The following is a 15,069-nucleotide window of genomic DNA, read 5'->3' on the forward strand; positions in this document are numbered from 1 at the left end:
GGGTGATGCCTGACGGCTGATGATGGGGCGTGGTGGGTCAGGAAGTGGGCACGAGGTTGGGGGTGTCAGACAACGACTTTAGACGGCGGCGGGTCCAAGCTCAGACCCACTGGCTGTCCTTGTTGTTGTTGCTGGCGCTGCTGCTCGTTTATATTCGCTCATTCGTTTTCTCGCCCTCCCCAATTTTCCTTTTTTTTCTGCTTTTGACGCCGCCAGCGCGCGTGCTTTTTGCGTCAAATTTAATGCGGCAAAAGTTGTGTGCGAAATGCGGTGTGCTCGATGGGAAAGGCAGCTGTGGGTGTGGGTTGTGTGGGTGGTGGTTGGTGAATGGTGGGGTGCGAATGGAGGTCGGTGGGCGAGGGTTCGTGGGTCATCCGGTAGGTGGGCTTGGGCTTGACATGTGGCAGCCGGAGGCAGCAAAGGAAAAGCAAAAGCAGAAGCAAGTCATTGACGCGCAAAAGGGCGCCGCCGAACCAACACAAACACTGGGAAAACTCGACGGCATTTAAAACCCACATGCCCACACACTCGCAATTACTCATACAGTGGTGCAGCTCGGCAGCTAAAGAGCTCCGTGGTATCATCAGTTTTTTTAATCAGTTAGTGACTATACTTAATTTAACGGGCAAAAGGGAGCACAGTTTAAACTTGAGAAATCTGGGCTATCTGGTAATCAACGGGTTCCTCGGAAAACTAGGTTTATTCTTTCTTTTTTTAAGAAATACTTTATCATTCATTTATAATTTTGTGTTTTTAAATTTTCAATGTATACTTTGAAATAGTTCAAGGTTAATAATTGCCTTCCTAAGGAATAAGGAATTCTCTTTGTATTAATGCTTAAAAAATGTTAGCTAGCTACTTAGGGTATTCCGATTAGTGAGGCAATTAATTACAATTCTCCTAAGTTGTTTTTCGGAAAAAAGACCACTGTACCACGTGGCAAACTTTTGGCACTTGCCGTCAAAGTTGCACAAATAAAAAATGGTTGGCAACCTTTTTTAAAGTTTAATTTTGTATCCTCTCGCTGTTTGGATTGGGGGCTGTGCTTTGTGATTGGTTTAATTTTGTTGCCCTAAACTTCAGCACAGTGAGTTCGTTGGTGTCATTAGGGATTAAGTCGACAAAATTGGTCGCACTTCTCTTATTTCGTTGCGGATTTTTGCATGCAACTCTTGCCAGCTAGCCAAGTTGCAGGAATTTTGTTTAAAGGATGGCAGGAAAAATAAAAAAAAGTGTTGCCTACATTCGAGGGTCGGACCAGCAGCGCGCCCATTGTTGCCGTTGACAAGTAGAACTCGAGCACACACGACTCACTCGAAATGCCCGCCAAGTGGCGTACGAAAATTTGGGAAATCCCCCCCATAATTCGCTATATCAGACATTCAATCAGTTGGCGAAACTGGAGCAATTAAAGAATTCTTAAGTTATTTAAATAAAAAATCGTTATATTTATTTTTAAATTTTTGTAATTTTTTCAAAGTTTCTAGATTAAAAAATGTCAGTAATGACCATTTAGAAACCATTTATATGTTAAAAAGGTGTTTAATGATTATTATGACAATGACGTTATGAGGTGAGGAAAGTATCTGGGCAAAAAGCCTAGAGATCTTCTTTAAATTGTACATAGGCCAAAGGATTTTGTGTAGTTTAGTTTATAAAATAATTTTTATCTTTACATTCTTCTTCCATAAGTAATAATTCCAGTAAGTAAGCATTCAAAGTTTTCATAACTTCTTAAAAAGCGAATTTATTTTTCTAAGTATTAGAATAAATAAAGTAAGGGGAATAGTCTTAAAGAAATCCGGTTCATTTTTTGCTCTTTATACCTAAGAAAATTTAAATCAATTTTATGTACTAAGCCAAATAAAACTATAGGAAATAAATATATTTTTCTTTCTGACTTTCAAGACCCCCCTTATAAAAACTTAGCTTACACCACTGCCATTGGCAATCCCAAAAATGCCCAAAACGAACAAGCGACACGCGTCCTGGCCATGGCCTGTGTCCCTTACCCCCAATCCTCCGCCCTGCATGGAAAATGTCGACGACAGACGTCGCTGCCAAGCCAACATTAGCATTGAAGTGCAAACGATGCCCGCCCACATAGACACACCCCGCACCCACTCACACCCACTGGGACATCGGGGGATTGGAAGGCAGCCAAGCGCCAGGCAGCCAGGCTGCCAGGATGCCCGGCTGTCGAGCTTCCATGCCAAACCAAGCCATGCCAAGCCATGGCATACCATACCATACCATACCATACTATACCAAACCAAACCATCCAGTGCCGCAGTTGGAGCACTCACGCAAATTTCAATTTTTTTCACACCACTGCTCTCTGCTCTGTTTGCGCCCCTCGCCTGCCGATACGCTCGTCCTCTGCCATATTGCGGCCAAGCCTTCAGGCGACAAAGATTTCGAAAATTAAATCCTTTTTACTAAACATGAAAATGGTTTTAATATCCCCAAACACATTTACACACAACTATATACTATTAATTTATTTTTATCTACAGATCAATTTTCAAAAAAAATATATTGTACTGCACCAGGATTTTGTTGGCAAATGTTATATAAAAAGATTTTTAAAAGATAAAAAGTGTTCCTTGAAACAATCCTAGCTACTTACAGAGTAACCAAAACTACTTTTTTATCGTTCGTAAATCTTAAAACATATATTTTATAATATCATTTGAAAAATTTATAATATACCTGCAGAGAGAAAATTCTGACGTTCTCATCTGAGTTGAAAATGTTCTTGTCTTGAACGACATTTTTAAGTTGAAAATTCTTTTATTTTGCTTGAATCAAGTTGAATTGACGGTATTTAAGTAAATTGTATGTACAAATGAACAATTAGTTCAGTCCTTAGTGTATACTTATCAAAAAGTTTCGTTCTTATATTTATACCAAAATTTACTTACACGGTTTTTATGAACGAATGTTTTCAATTCAAGAACAATGTTCTCAATTCAAGAACAAAGTTCTTAGATAGTTTTCTCTGTGTGGGGTTAGAAAATATCTCTTTCAATATATTATATATTAAGGAAAGAAAAACCTTTCAAAATGTTACCAAACCTATATTGAGTTTATGTAACAATATTTTCTTGAAACCGTAAGATGTTTTTTGAGCTAAGCCCGGAATAGTGTTATCGACAATCTTGTCGGTTGTTTCGGGTCGTCATGCTTTCGGTCTTCGAAGCACGCGCCAGCACACACACACACGCACACCCACCCAGACACTCGCACTTGAGCACACACACACTGGCGCACACGGACACAGACACAGACACGGACACAGACTAATACAGGCGGAGTGGAGCTCCGGCGTACGTATTGTACGTGCTCTTACACCGCACAGTGTGGCGCACTTCCTTTTGATTTAGTCATTTTTCTCTCTTTAGCCGACACAACGGCAGGAGCAGGTCGTGTCATGGCCCTCTGCCATGCTGCTGCTCCTGCTCCTCCTCCTGCCTTTCCTCTTCGCCACTTGACAAACTGCCTTGCACACCCACTGAACAACCAAACCACCGCACCGCCACGCCACCGCGTCCCTTTTCGTCCTTGCTGTCCTGTCCTGCTTCCGTTGCCATTGCGGCATGGAGCGCACTTCCGAAGCTTTTCCTGTGGGGCTTTCCCTTCTGTACGCCAGTGCGATTGTCTGTGTGCGAGTCCTTTTGCTCCCTTTTTTCCCCGCAGTTTGATTTTCAGTTCTGTTTTGCCACCAATACCTTTTCGCATTGTTATTGTTGTTTTTGTTGCCGGGACCGGGCACGAGATCCGTCTCCAACCTGCTCCGGCTCCCCCTGCTCATCCTCCTCCTCCTCCTCGACTACCGGTCTCCGGTTGCCACTGCTGTCTGCGCTTAACTTGCCTTTTATACCTTTGACTCCAGCTACCAGTCGGAGGTAATACACAGGAGCAAAATGTAGACCACAAGCCTTAATACAATTTATTAAAGATTTCCCAATCAGTAGCATATCATCTGTATGATCCAAAAATGTAAAGGAAAATGTTTAATTGCAGATCACAAGCATCTAAAAATACCAAAAACTTTAATCCGTAGCTTAAAATAAAGTTTTAAGGTGTTAGTGATATAAACTATTATCCTTATGTTAATTTCTTTGTTTATTTTAACTGAGTCGAACTAAAAATTTACGATTTATCAAAAATCAACTATTTTATTTGGTGACTGATCATAAAGTGATTTATAATTATTTACCATAACATTTTTGGTATCATTCCATATAAATAAATATTTTATTTAATTTTTAAGCATATAATTATATTTGGATGTTGATCATACAATAACTCTTCACATAACACCTACTTAATTTTTTGTAATTCTATTGAACAAGATATACTTTATTGTTAAAGGATACTTATATTTATGTTATGTACTTAGAAAGTAGAATTAGAAAGTTTTCATTTGTTTGAAACTTTACTAACTATTTTATTAATGATCCAAAAACATTTAAATATTCTTTACCGTACAATTTATTTTTTAACTTCATACTCGTATTATACAATTTTCAGTTTTTTGTTAATTTCCATATTTTCCACATAGTATCCGGAATTCAAAATATTACATTTCTAATTTTGTTTGACACGTAATCTTAACTTTAAACTTAAACAATAAATAAAACACCTCCATTTCACATACTATATTTATTATTCTGTGAAATAAGTTATGTAGGGTACTTTTGGTGCAGTGTAGCCTCTCATCTCGGGTAGGGCATTTCCCACAGTCAGCGAGCCGTGGCCGAAGGTTGCATGTGGCCTGCTGCCGGCTGTTACACTGCCACTTCTCCCGCACGTCTGGGTGGGTGGTGGTTGGAGGTTATCCGAGGTGGTGGAGGTGGAAGTGGTGCTGGTGGTGGTGGCTCTGGGGACGTGGCAGTGGCAGTGGGGCCTGTCAAGTCGACCAGAAACATCGGCAGCTAGTGGGGTTCGGCAGAACAGAAGGCGAAATGGATGGGCATGAATGGGAAAGGGCCGGGGTGGAGTGGCGTGGAAAGCCGGAGAGGCAAAGCCGTACAACTGGAGCCCAGAACCAGGGTCGTGGCAGGGCTTTTAGCGATGACGATGATGACGCTGGTGGCGGACTGCCTGGTCTCGGTGTGGCTATAAACGATTTATGTGTGTGCCAGCACCACATGACTGGCCCAGACCCACGGAGCAGCCGAGCCACCCACCGTACGACCCACCATTCCACATGCACCCAATCTCCACCCGCGAGGGCAGCATTCAAGTCATCGTTCAGTTCGGTTCAGTTCAGTAATTTGGCTGGCGGCAACGGCAGCTGGCAACATGCGCCAAGTGGATTGGGTAGCCAGTTCTCATCCTATATCCTCGGCATTATCCAACCCCCCACCCTTACCCGTTTAGCCCGATCCATGGTGCGTAGTTTGGAGAGCTCTTTGTACCCCGACCATGTTTGTGCGCTCAACTCTGATTGCACCTGGCCAAGCCGCATAAAAAACCCAACACGCCGAGTGCCAACGACCCAGGAGACTCACACTTGGAGTCCCTCTGAGTGGGGGCCTTTCCTCAGCTTTAAGCTGCGGCTGCTAATTGCTCATTATCCTCCCCAGTTTTCGCCGCCCTTCAAAATTGGCGCTTAAAATTTCATAGAAATCTGGTTGGGTTCGCCATGGGAAGAAATTCTGCTCAGGTGTTGGAACTTGAAATTCTGCGTAACCATAAGGTGGCTTTGCTTCCCGTTATCATTTTAATTAAATCACCGAAAAGCCAAGGGAATAGGGTTGTTAATGAAGGGGGACAAATAGATATTCTCACCTAAAAACCCTATTTCAAAGTTATATTTTAATAACTCTGTTAATATTTAGTAAAACAAAGCCTTCCATAAGTTTAAGTACTGAACTAATGAAACCCTAGTTTAACTTGTGGTTAAATATTGTTGACAAGGGCCTTAAATAAATCCAGTTAGCTAGTCAAAAATTAAGCAAGTGTCATAATGGGTTTCATAAAGATTAAAATCTAAAGATGAAAAGCTAAAGAAATGCGGCTTTCAGGGAGACCTATAGATATCTTTATCTAAAGTAAAGTGATATCATAACAACCCTGTGTATCTATATATGAAACTAAATATTGAAAATTAAATATTAGAACCCTTAGATATATTGAAAGAATTAAAATGATTTGACTGTTTGAATTGAAATCAATTCAAAGAAATATCTAATGATCCCAATTTATAGTTCCGAACCTTAACTCTTTAAACCACATTCTTCGAAATAGCTCCTGATATATGAAAACCCGCAATGTGGTACAACCATGTGAGTGCCACTCATCGTCGGTTGAAAAAAAGAGCTAAGCTAAGCTCCGATTATCCTGCCAACCTTGTGACGCATTATGTTACGTACAAATTCGATTGGTTTTGGATATTCGCGGAGTCGGAGTCCCTGTCCCGTGAATCCGACACACGTCACGAGGATGAGGATGAGGATCAGGATGAGGATGAGGGGCACTGCAGCAATGTGGAATTTCCATATTGTATGGCTGGCAGTTTGGGGCACTTGTTGTTGGCTGTTTGGACTGTTTGAATCGACGGGGAATGCGTTGCGCACCTTGTTAAGCCCCGGCTGATGTGGAAGTGGATGTGGCTGTGGCTGTAGCTCTGTCCCCACATCCCTGGCAATTTGTAGCCATCAACTTTGTTGCCACGGCATTGCGCCCCCAAAAACTCGCACCAGCAAGCGTATTTATCTAATAGTCCTTTCTACTGCCGCTGTCACAGTTGTCTTCGTCTGGTTCCTGCCACCGCTCCTGTTTTTGCTCCTGCCACTGCCACAGCCACTGCCACTGCTCCTGCCCCCGGCACACTCCTCCTCCCCCGCTTTCCGCTGGCCTGGCTTATTATTTGCCACGACTGCTGCGCCGCAGAAGTTTCGCCTCGTTGGTGTTATGATTTCGATGCGGGCAGCCGAATGGCAAAGTCAGCGACAGCAAACACCCACACACCCGCTCATCCATCCCCAACCCACCCACATCCCCACTGACCCCGCACGACCCACGGTTCGTCGGTCGGAGGAGCAGGATTCTGCTCCGTCGCCCGCAGGCCACAACTCCGGCTAACCCGCCTGCTGACGCCGTTGACGCAGCCAACCCAGTGAACAAAATGTGTAAGAGATTTTCAATCAACTGATTATATTCAGAGGATTATTCAATTCCTCTAGGCAAGGACTTGGAACTTAATCATATATTTTAGCTGTTTTATAAACAAAGAATTAAAATAAAAAGAAAACGAAGTGCGATTCGAAGTCCGAGGTATTTTCAAGGGATTTTAAAATTATGAGATTGCAAATTTGTTATTTAAGTAAATATTAAATAACTGAAGGCAAGGACAAGGAATGTATTCTTCTATTTTAACTAATTTTGAAATAAAGAATTAAAAAAAAAGGAAAACAAAGTGCAGTTCGAAATTAGAAGCTGAAAAACAGGTACACACAATAACTTTAAAAATCAATTTTATTGAGAAATTGTATTCCTTGGGTTTCAATTTTTTTTTGGGATTCCTTAAAATCAAAAAAGAAAGTTAAGAGTTAAAAGAAAGTTTGGCTGAAAAACAGGTACACACAATAACTTTAAAAATCAATTTTATTGAGAAATTGTATTCCTTGGGTTTCAATTTTTTTTTGGGATTCCTTAAAATCAAAAAAGAAAGTTAAGAGTTAAAAGAAAGTTTGGTTAAAACCGAGATAGCATTATATTTGATATGATATTACATATCATTTTTATCAGTGCTCCTTTTAAGATTACGTATCATAAGATGCTTTCTTAGAAGTGAAAAGGTAGGATTTTTTGTAAGCAAGTTTTATATTAATTGCCTCCTACCCCATGGTAATAAATTATAATTAAATATATAATATAAAACCGAACAGTAAGACTGCAAGCTAAAATCTAAATGTTGCCCTCAAAAGTATGCTCTGCATTCGCTAACCAAATAACACTCATCCGCCATGTTTGCTGGGTGATTTCCTATTTGCGCCTAAGCGAATTGATTTGTATGCCTGTGTGTGGGTTCCTGTGTCTATGACTGAGTACGGGTGTGTGTGTGTGTGTGTGTGAAAGCCAGACATGGTCACGCCGTCCGTCCAAGTGGCGGCACGTCGATCCGGCTTGTCGCTTGGGCTGCCTGACATTTGCCGCAGCCAGCGCGCCACCAATCCCTCCGCCCAACCGCCCAACCACCCACCGCCCACTGGCAACATGCCTGCGCTGCGTCGTTAAGCTCTTCGCCAAATGTGTGTGTGCGCTTGTGTGTGTGGAGGTCGGTGGGGCAACCATTACCACAACCACCATTAACGTGGCAGTCAGCCAGGCGTTGCTGTTGCTGTTGCTGCCACATCCACATCCACAGGCTTTGTTGCTGCTGCCGCTCCTGCTGATTGCTGTTGCTGTTTCTGCTGTTGTTGTTGTTGTTGTTGCTTTTATTGTCGGTTGACTCCAATCTGCTTTGGTTGCTGCGCCACACGACGACGACGACGGCTCGTGCCACTGCCAGCAGCAACATCAGCAGCAGCAACAGCAACACCAACAGCAGCAACAGCAACGGCAGCAACATGAGCTAACCAAGCATTTCAGTCGGGAAATTTTGCACAAACCAAGCGCACGCGGCAGCGGAAAATCGGGAAAAGCCCAGTTGCCAGTCAGACGACAGCCGACAAGCGACGAAGTGAAAAGTCGCAATTGTTTTTGGTCCTCGCCTTCAGTTAGCCGTGCATCCTCGAACAGTGCGGACGTGTGTCCTTGTCGAGCGGAATTCTTCGTTTTGTCAACCACCCAAAAGACGTAATTGTTGGCGCGGACTCTAAAACTAAACAACTCGAAATTATTTAAAATAAAATCAAAAAAGGAGAACGATTTATTTCTAACTAACGGACAACGATTTCTTTTGGATTTCGTAAAAATGAGAAAATGACAGCAAAACGTGATAAGGATTACTCGAAAAATAAATCAGCACCTGGTAAAATACAATGTTCTATCCAATAAAGAAATAAGTTTAACAATTTTAACTTTAAACTGTTGAAAAACATTTTCTGTACGATATATAAACTTCTAAAGTGATTTAAAAATAAAGAATACAAAAAGATTTAATTGAACTATTACAAAAATTAAATGAGAAGTATAAATATTCTGTCTATCAGTGATTGAACAATATATCACGTGTCAATCAACCAGTCAGTGACTCACTATATTATATTATATGACGGTTAAACAAAGTTGAAATCACTGTTTCTGCAAAAAAAAAGGACACCTGTGGCCAATATGTGTATAATTTCATTATTAAACAGTGCTTAAATATTACAACATTTTGGTTCACTACTTTTGAAAAGCATGAATAAGTGTTATTATTATTTAATCAACCAACAACAGAAACGTAAGGAGAAATTATTTCCAGCCAAAAATAAATTTTAAAAACATTTTCATATATTCCCCAGCACGCACTATGTGCTCATTAATTAACCACGTTAAAGGCCTTATTCAATTTACCAACTAAAATATTGGGCTCCTATGAGTCCAATTTAATGCAATACAAGGAAAAACATTATAGTACAATTTTCAAAGTTTCTCAAAAACTAAACTAAATAAACCAATTACAGCAACTTGCATTTGCTAAAATCTATTGCACCGCTGTCTAAGGAAAATCACCTGGATTACAAGTTATTAATTAAATTTACCCTACTTATACTTCGACCAGGCATCGGATTCACCGCCGCCGGCTCAACCAATGGCAGCGGCATAAAATCCATCGGGCTGGTCAGCTCCACGCAGAATGTGACCTCGTCGCAGGACATCAGCAAGCGGACAAACAAACCACTCATGGAGAAGCGTCGGCGGGCGCGCATCAACCAGAGCCTGGCCATCCTGAAGGCCCTCATCCTCGAGTCCACCAAGAGCCAGAATGCCAAGAACGGCGAGGGCCAGGCGAAGCACACCAAGCTGGAGAAGGCGGACATCCTGGAACTGACCGTCCGTCACTTTCAACGGCATCGCAATCTCGATGATCCCAGTGAGTATAATCCAGGATTAGGGAACATCCTTTTATCCCCAAGTTGTTTTAAGGATTTATATTTAATTGGTTCAGCATTTTATTATAAAAAACTTGTGAATACGTCTTTAAAAATCTTTACAACAAATAAAATGTTCTTCGAATAAAAATATATTGTGGAGTCTTAGAAAAAACTTCAAACCAGAATTTCTATAGGAATATTGTAAGGAATGATTAATACTCGGGACTATTACGGGACGTAAGGTGGTCAAACGGTTTTAAGATATCCTTACTCGAAAATTCTGGAGATCTTATCAGGAACAATAACTCTCAGAGAAAAAACGTTAAGTTTCAACTTGGTACGAACTTGGTTCGAGTTTTTATTTCAAGATCGATTTACTCTTAAGCAGCATTCTCAATTTGATTATTTTTCTTTTTGTTTCGTTTGATAATAACTATAATATTTTGAGCGAAAATAAATATTCCCTTCCCCTAATTATATATGGTCCCTTTGTATATCGCCCATACTTCAAAGAGTACTGATATGATAACTTGCTTAGAGAATCAAGAGCCTATTTTAATTCTCTAGAAAATGTTAATTTTTTTTAACATTTACAGAGAGGACATGCATAAAAAGAAACTTGGGTAGTAATATTTGAATCTTTTCTTTCTTACAGCGGTTAACAAATACCGAGCGGGTTACACGGACTGTGCTCGCGAGGTGGCTCGATACCTGGCCACCCCGGAGCCGCCACCTTTGGGCACCATGCCCACTTTGGCAGAGCCTGGCTCCAAGGCGCGACTCCTGCGACATTTGGACCAGTGCATCGCCGAGATCGACGTGGAGATCTGTCCCCACTCGACGGCCACCTTTGCGGAGAGTCCCAGCAGCAGCAGCTGCTTTGACCTGAACCACGCGAAGAAGTCGCAACCGGAGGAACATTCGCTGGACTACAGCAGTCAGGACTCGAATCCCCTTGACTACAGCAAAGGCCTGAAGTTGGTGGCAATGGAGCAGAGAACCCAACCTCCCACGCCGGCGCCGCAGGATGAAAACAACAATCGTGGACTCCAGGCGCAGGCGCAGACTCCGATTCCGATTCAGGTGCAGGGCCAGGCACAAAGTCAGCCTTCGCCGCAGGATGCAGCCGTTCCCAGCGAGCTGAGCTACGAGGAGGATCGCAACAAGGTGTGCGCCAATGTCCTGGAGCAGTACAAGCAGCAACTGAAGGCGCAGGTGCAGCAGCAACCCGACTCCGCCAACGGTGTCCTGGTCCTGCCGCCCCACTACGTCCAACTGGCGGCGGCCCTTGGCCTGAGTGCCCAGCCCCTGGTGGATCCGATAGCCACTCGCACGGACTTCGAGCGGCTGATTGAGTTGCAAAGGGTTCAGCCCCACTTGGCCGGCAAGTTGAGTCCCAATTTCCCTGGAGGCTTGGAGGCGGCTCATGTGGCTGCCGCAGCGGCTGCAGCCTATGCCAACAGCATGGCGGTGGCCGCATCCGCCGGTGTCAACGTTTCCGCCATGGCCACTTCCGGAGCGGGAACGCCATCCGTTCACCAGGAGAGACCCGCCTCTGTGGCAGCCTCTGTCAGTTCCGGCGTCTCTGTGTCGGAACACAAGTCCATGCCCGCCACGCAGCAATCCTCGCCCAGATCCGAGAGTGGCATCGGTTCGAATGAGAACGAGGCTCCGGTGACCAGTCCGCGCCCGCAGACGAGCAACGCAGCTCGTCAGGCCTTAAGACAACGCCAGGAGGAGGAGTACCATTACATGGCCCAGGCGGCGGCGGCTGCAGCGGCAGCAGCTGCTGGACAGGATGAGAGCATGTGGCGACCCTGGTGAACCGGTGGGTCAGAGATCCTATGTACCAAGTATGTAGACTGCACCAGTTAGTTGAGCGAGATCCAGCCGGCAGCCGGCGGTTCGCAACCCCAACTGATCGCCAAGTAAAGGATGATACCTACTGTTATTACCGCTCGTCTGTGTAGCTCCTGCTCCTTTCCGAATTGCATTTCCTACCTGTGCCAATGCCCAAGAGACTCTCTACAAGATGGGTTCCAGAGCCACGTGGAGCGACCCCTTCATTTATGTGTGCATTTGTTTTCGCCCTCAACTCTGCGTTAAATGTATTTAATTCAATACTAAAAGCTAAAATATTTACAAAACAATGCAATGGTTTTTCTTGGGGAAAGAAGTTAAGTTATGGTTGCACTAAAAACCAAAAAATAAGTGATTGAATATTTTAGTTATTTTATTAAGGTATATCCTATAAATACGATATAGATCCATGCGGAGGTCCAATAAATACTTGTATTATATATATTATTTATATAAATTTCAAACAAGAAAGATACTTAGGCTACTCATCAGGTTCATGCTTTCTACTTTGATTTCATTGCACTTAGGGATTTGCGAGGTGCCGACTGCCGCTGGCGGGCAAGGAAGGTCTGGCCCGAGCCCATTAGGATGGCCAGCTTTGAGTCGATTGCATCGCGTTGGGCATTAACACCCAGCCTGTAGAAGGCTGAGGTCATCAGCTGCTCCTCCATCACACTCATCTTAGGCTTCGGTTCCTCCTCGACAAGATCAGCACTCTTTTCCAGCACACTAGCATCTAGTGCTAGGGTATAAACATTTAGTATTTTATCTATGTGGTATGTTCAATAACTTACCACTGGCAATTCGCGGGTCTATGCTCTTGATCACCTCTTTGGCCTTCTCCACGCATTTTCGGTATTTGGCGTCATACACCAGAATTTCTTGCTCACGTGCTGATAAATTCGTTTCCAGCTGAGTCACCTTACATTGTAGAGACGTGCTCTGGGTCACGGCTTCCTCCAGTTGAAGAGCTATGTGTATGAAAATAATATAGGCTTTTGTTATTTCGTATAGGAATTTAATTATGACTCACTCTTCTGCTCATTTAGCTCCATCAGCTGTTTAATTTGTTTGCCAAACTCGCTCCTGTGATAAAAGAAAGGTTTACGAGAAATAGATCATGATATAAAATGCGAACTAATAAGTGAATGAAATTAATAAATGAGAACACATTCAGAATACAGTGGTTTATGTTTAGAAATCGAACTAAAGAGTATTAAAGAGTGATTTAAACTTACTCTTTTAAAATAGGATCATCGCTTTGGGAGGCATGCGATAGGGAAAGAATACGTTCATTGGCCGTCTTAAGCTGCTCGCGCAAATTTTCGCAGCGTTTGTTGGCATCGTCCAGAAGTTGCTACAACAAAATACATATGGTTATAATGCTACCAAATAACACTATCTGCCATGACTCACCGCCAAAGCTGTCTGGCCACCCTGCCCCTCGCGTAGCGCCTTGTTCTCCGCCTCCAGACGCTGTAGTTTTTCCACAGTTGCAGACGGCTGCAATTCCCGGGAAACGGTGGTGCCAGTCAGCGCCGAGTTGGAGGACAGTTGTCCGCACTTCAGCTCGTCGACGGTCTCGCGAAGATTATCGCGCTCCTTGAGCAGGCTGTCCTTGGCCCGCTGCAGGGCTAGGTTCTTGCCCTCCAGATTCTTGTTGTCAAACTCGAGTTTAACGTTCTTGCTGCTCTCGGCGTCCAGCTTGGCATGCAGGTCTTGGATCTCCTTCTTGAACAATTCCACCTGACCTTTAGTATTGGCATATCGTTTGGCATCCTCCTCAAACTGCGCATTCTGTTGTACATAGTCGGCGCTGCGCTCCTCCAGGATCTTGACCTGCTTTTTCAGGTCGTTATAGTCTTCTAGCTTCTTCTTGTACGTGTCAAGCTGGGCCTCACAAATCTTAAGTTTGTCATTGGATTCCCGTAGAACGTCGACCTCGTCCTTGAGAGTGATTACCTCAGCAGAGCTTTTCTGTTGGTAAAAAATTTCATTTACATTATTTTAATTTGAAATATATTGCATATTCATGAAAATATAGGATGATCTATAGGACAATAATTTATTGATTCTTGGAATCCGTACCATCAATTCCTCGATGCGCATTTGCATATGAAGCAGATCTGTATCCTGTTGTTGGGCCTTGAGTTTCAGGTCTTCGCGGGCTCCTTCGGACTGCAGCAGTTCCTCCTTAAGTAGGTCCAGCTGGCGGCGCAGCTCGTTGTAGCGTACAGATCCGGCTTGGACTGGTCCCAAAGAGACACCATCATCTCCAATCACCGTGGAGTGTTGCTCCAGGCGGGCAAACTCCTGTTGCAGCTTTTGCAACTCCTGCTGAAGGTTTGTTTTCTCGTCAATAAGCAGCAGCATTTTCTTCTCGGTCTCGAAGCATTTCTGAGCCATGGCGTCGCGCTCCTCCTGCACGGCCTTGGTGTCCAGAATTCCGCTAAGGGAGCTGCGCGACAGGGAGCTGACCACACCGCCCTCCGGCGAGGAGGCTTGCCTTGTGGTCTCCAGCTCCTGTAGAGCTCGCATGATGTTTGCCTGCAGTTCCTCCTCCAGACACATGATCTCAGTGATGTAGGACTGCTTCTTGGCACAGTTGACGGCGCACCCGAGTACCAGCTGCAACAGGCGCTCCAGTTCGCCCAGGTCGCATTTCTCGGCAATCCTCTGCAGATCCGGCTTGGAGAAATCACTCAGGGAGAGGTTGAGCACTTCGCTGTAGTAGTCATACACCGACTGCGTCACCTTCTTAAGGTTGCTCATCCGCAGCCGCCAGTTGCTGCCCACGGCGCTGGCCTTGATCTTGGACAGCCAGGCGTCGGTAAAAGATTCGGGGGCGAATTGATTCAGGGCCTGGGCCAGAGCTACTCCGTCGGCCAAAGATTCCGCATCTGCGTGCGGAGCATTCAGATTGAGGGTCTTGAACCACTCTAACAGGCTGTAGTACATCTCGTTCTTGGGCGCGGACATGTTGCGTGTCGGAACGAAACGCTAAACGAAACAAAACAAACTAAAAATATGCACAATTTCACAAAAAAGAGAGCTCTCAGCTGTTGCACTGAAAGCAAAACAGAAACATAAATCGAACTGCAGCTATCGATAGGCAACGAGATGCACTTGCCCTATCGATTGGAAATAATCGAACGCTTTTATCATTTTAATTTAT

At 43.9% G+C, this 15,069-nt stretch overlaps 2 protein-coding genes across 2 annotated transcripts; one reads left to right on the forward strand and one right to left on the reverse strand.

Annotated features, from left to right (window-relative positions):
* The first annotated feature begins 8,593 nt into the window (after positions 1–8,593).
* Positions 8,594–12,354, forward strand: Sidpn (similar to Deadpan). Its single transcript, XM_017089852.4, has 3 exons — positions 8,594–8,986; positions 9,722–10,033; positions 10,690–12,354. The coding sequence occupies exons 1-3, from the start codon at positions 8,938–8,940 to the stop codon at positions 11,856–11,858; spliced, it is 1,530 nt and encodes a 509-aa protein (XP_016945341.3). The 5' UTR covers positions 8,594–8,937; the 3' UTR covers positions 11,859–12,354.
* Positions 12,250–14,985, reverse strand: hook (hook microtubule tethering protein). Its single transcript, XM_017089851.4, has 6 exons — positions 13,983–14,985; positions 13,311–13,871; positions 13,133–13,251; positions 12,928–12,980; positions 12,689–12,865; positions 12,250–12,636 (listed from the first exon to the last, which is right to left on the reverse strand). Exons 1-6 carry the CDS (start codon positions 14,871–14,873, stop codon positions 12,398–12,400), a joined length of 2,040 nt encoding a protein of 679 aa, XP_016945340.1. The 5' UTR covers positions 14,874–14,985; the 3' UTR covers positions 12,250–12,397.
* Positions 14,986–15,069: the final 84 nt, after the last annotated feature.

Source organism: Drosophila suzukii, chromosome 2L, assembly GCF_043229965.1.
Source record: "Drosophila suzukii chromosome 2L, CBGP_Dsuzu_IsoJpt1.0, whole genome shotgun sequence".
NCBI lineage: Eukaryota > Metazoa > Arthropoda > Insecta > Diptera > Drosophilidae > Drosophila > Drosophila suzukii.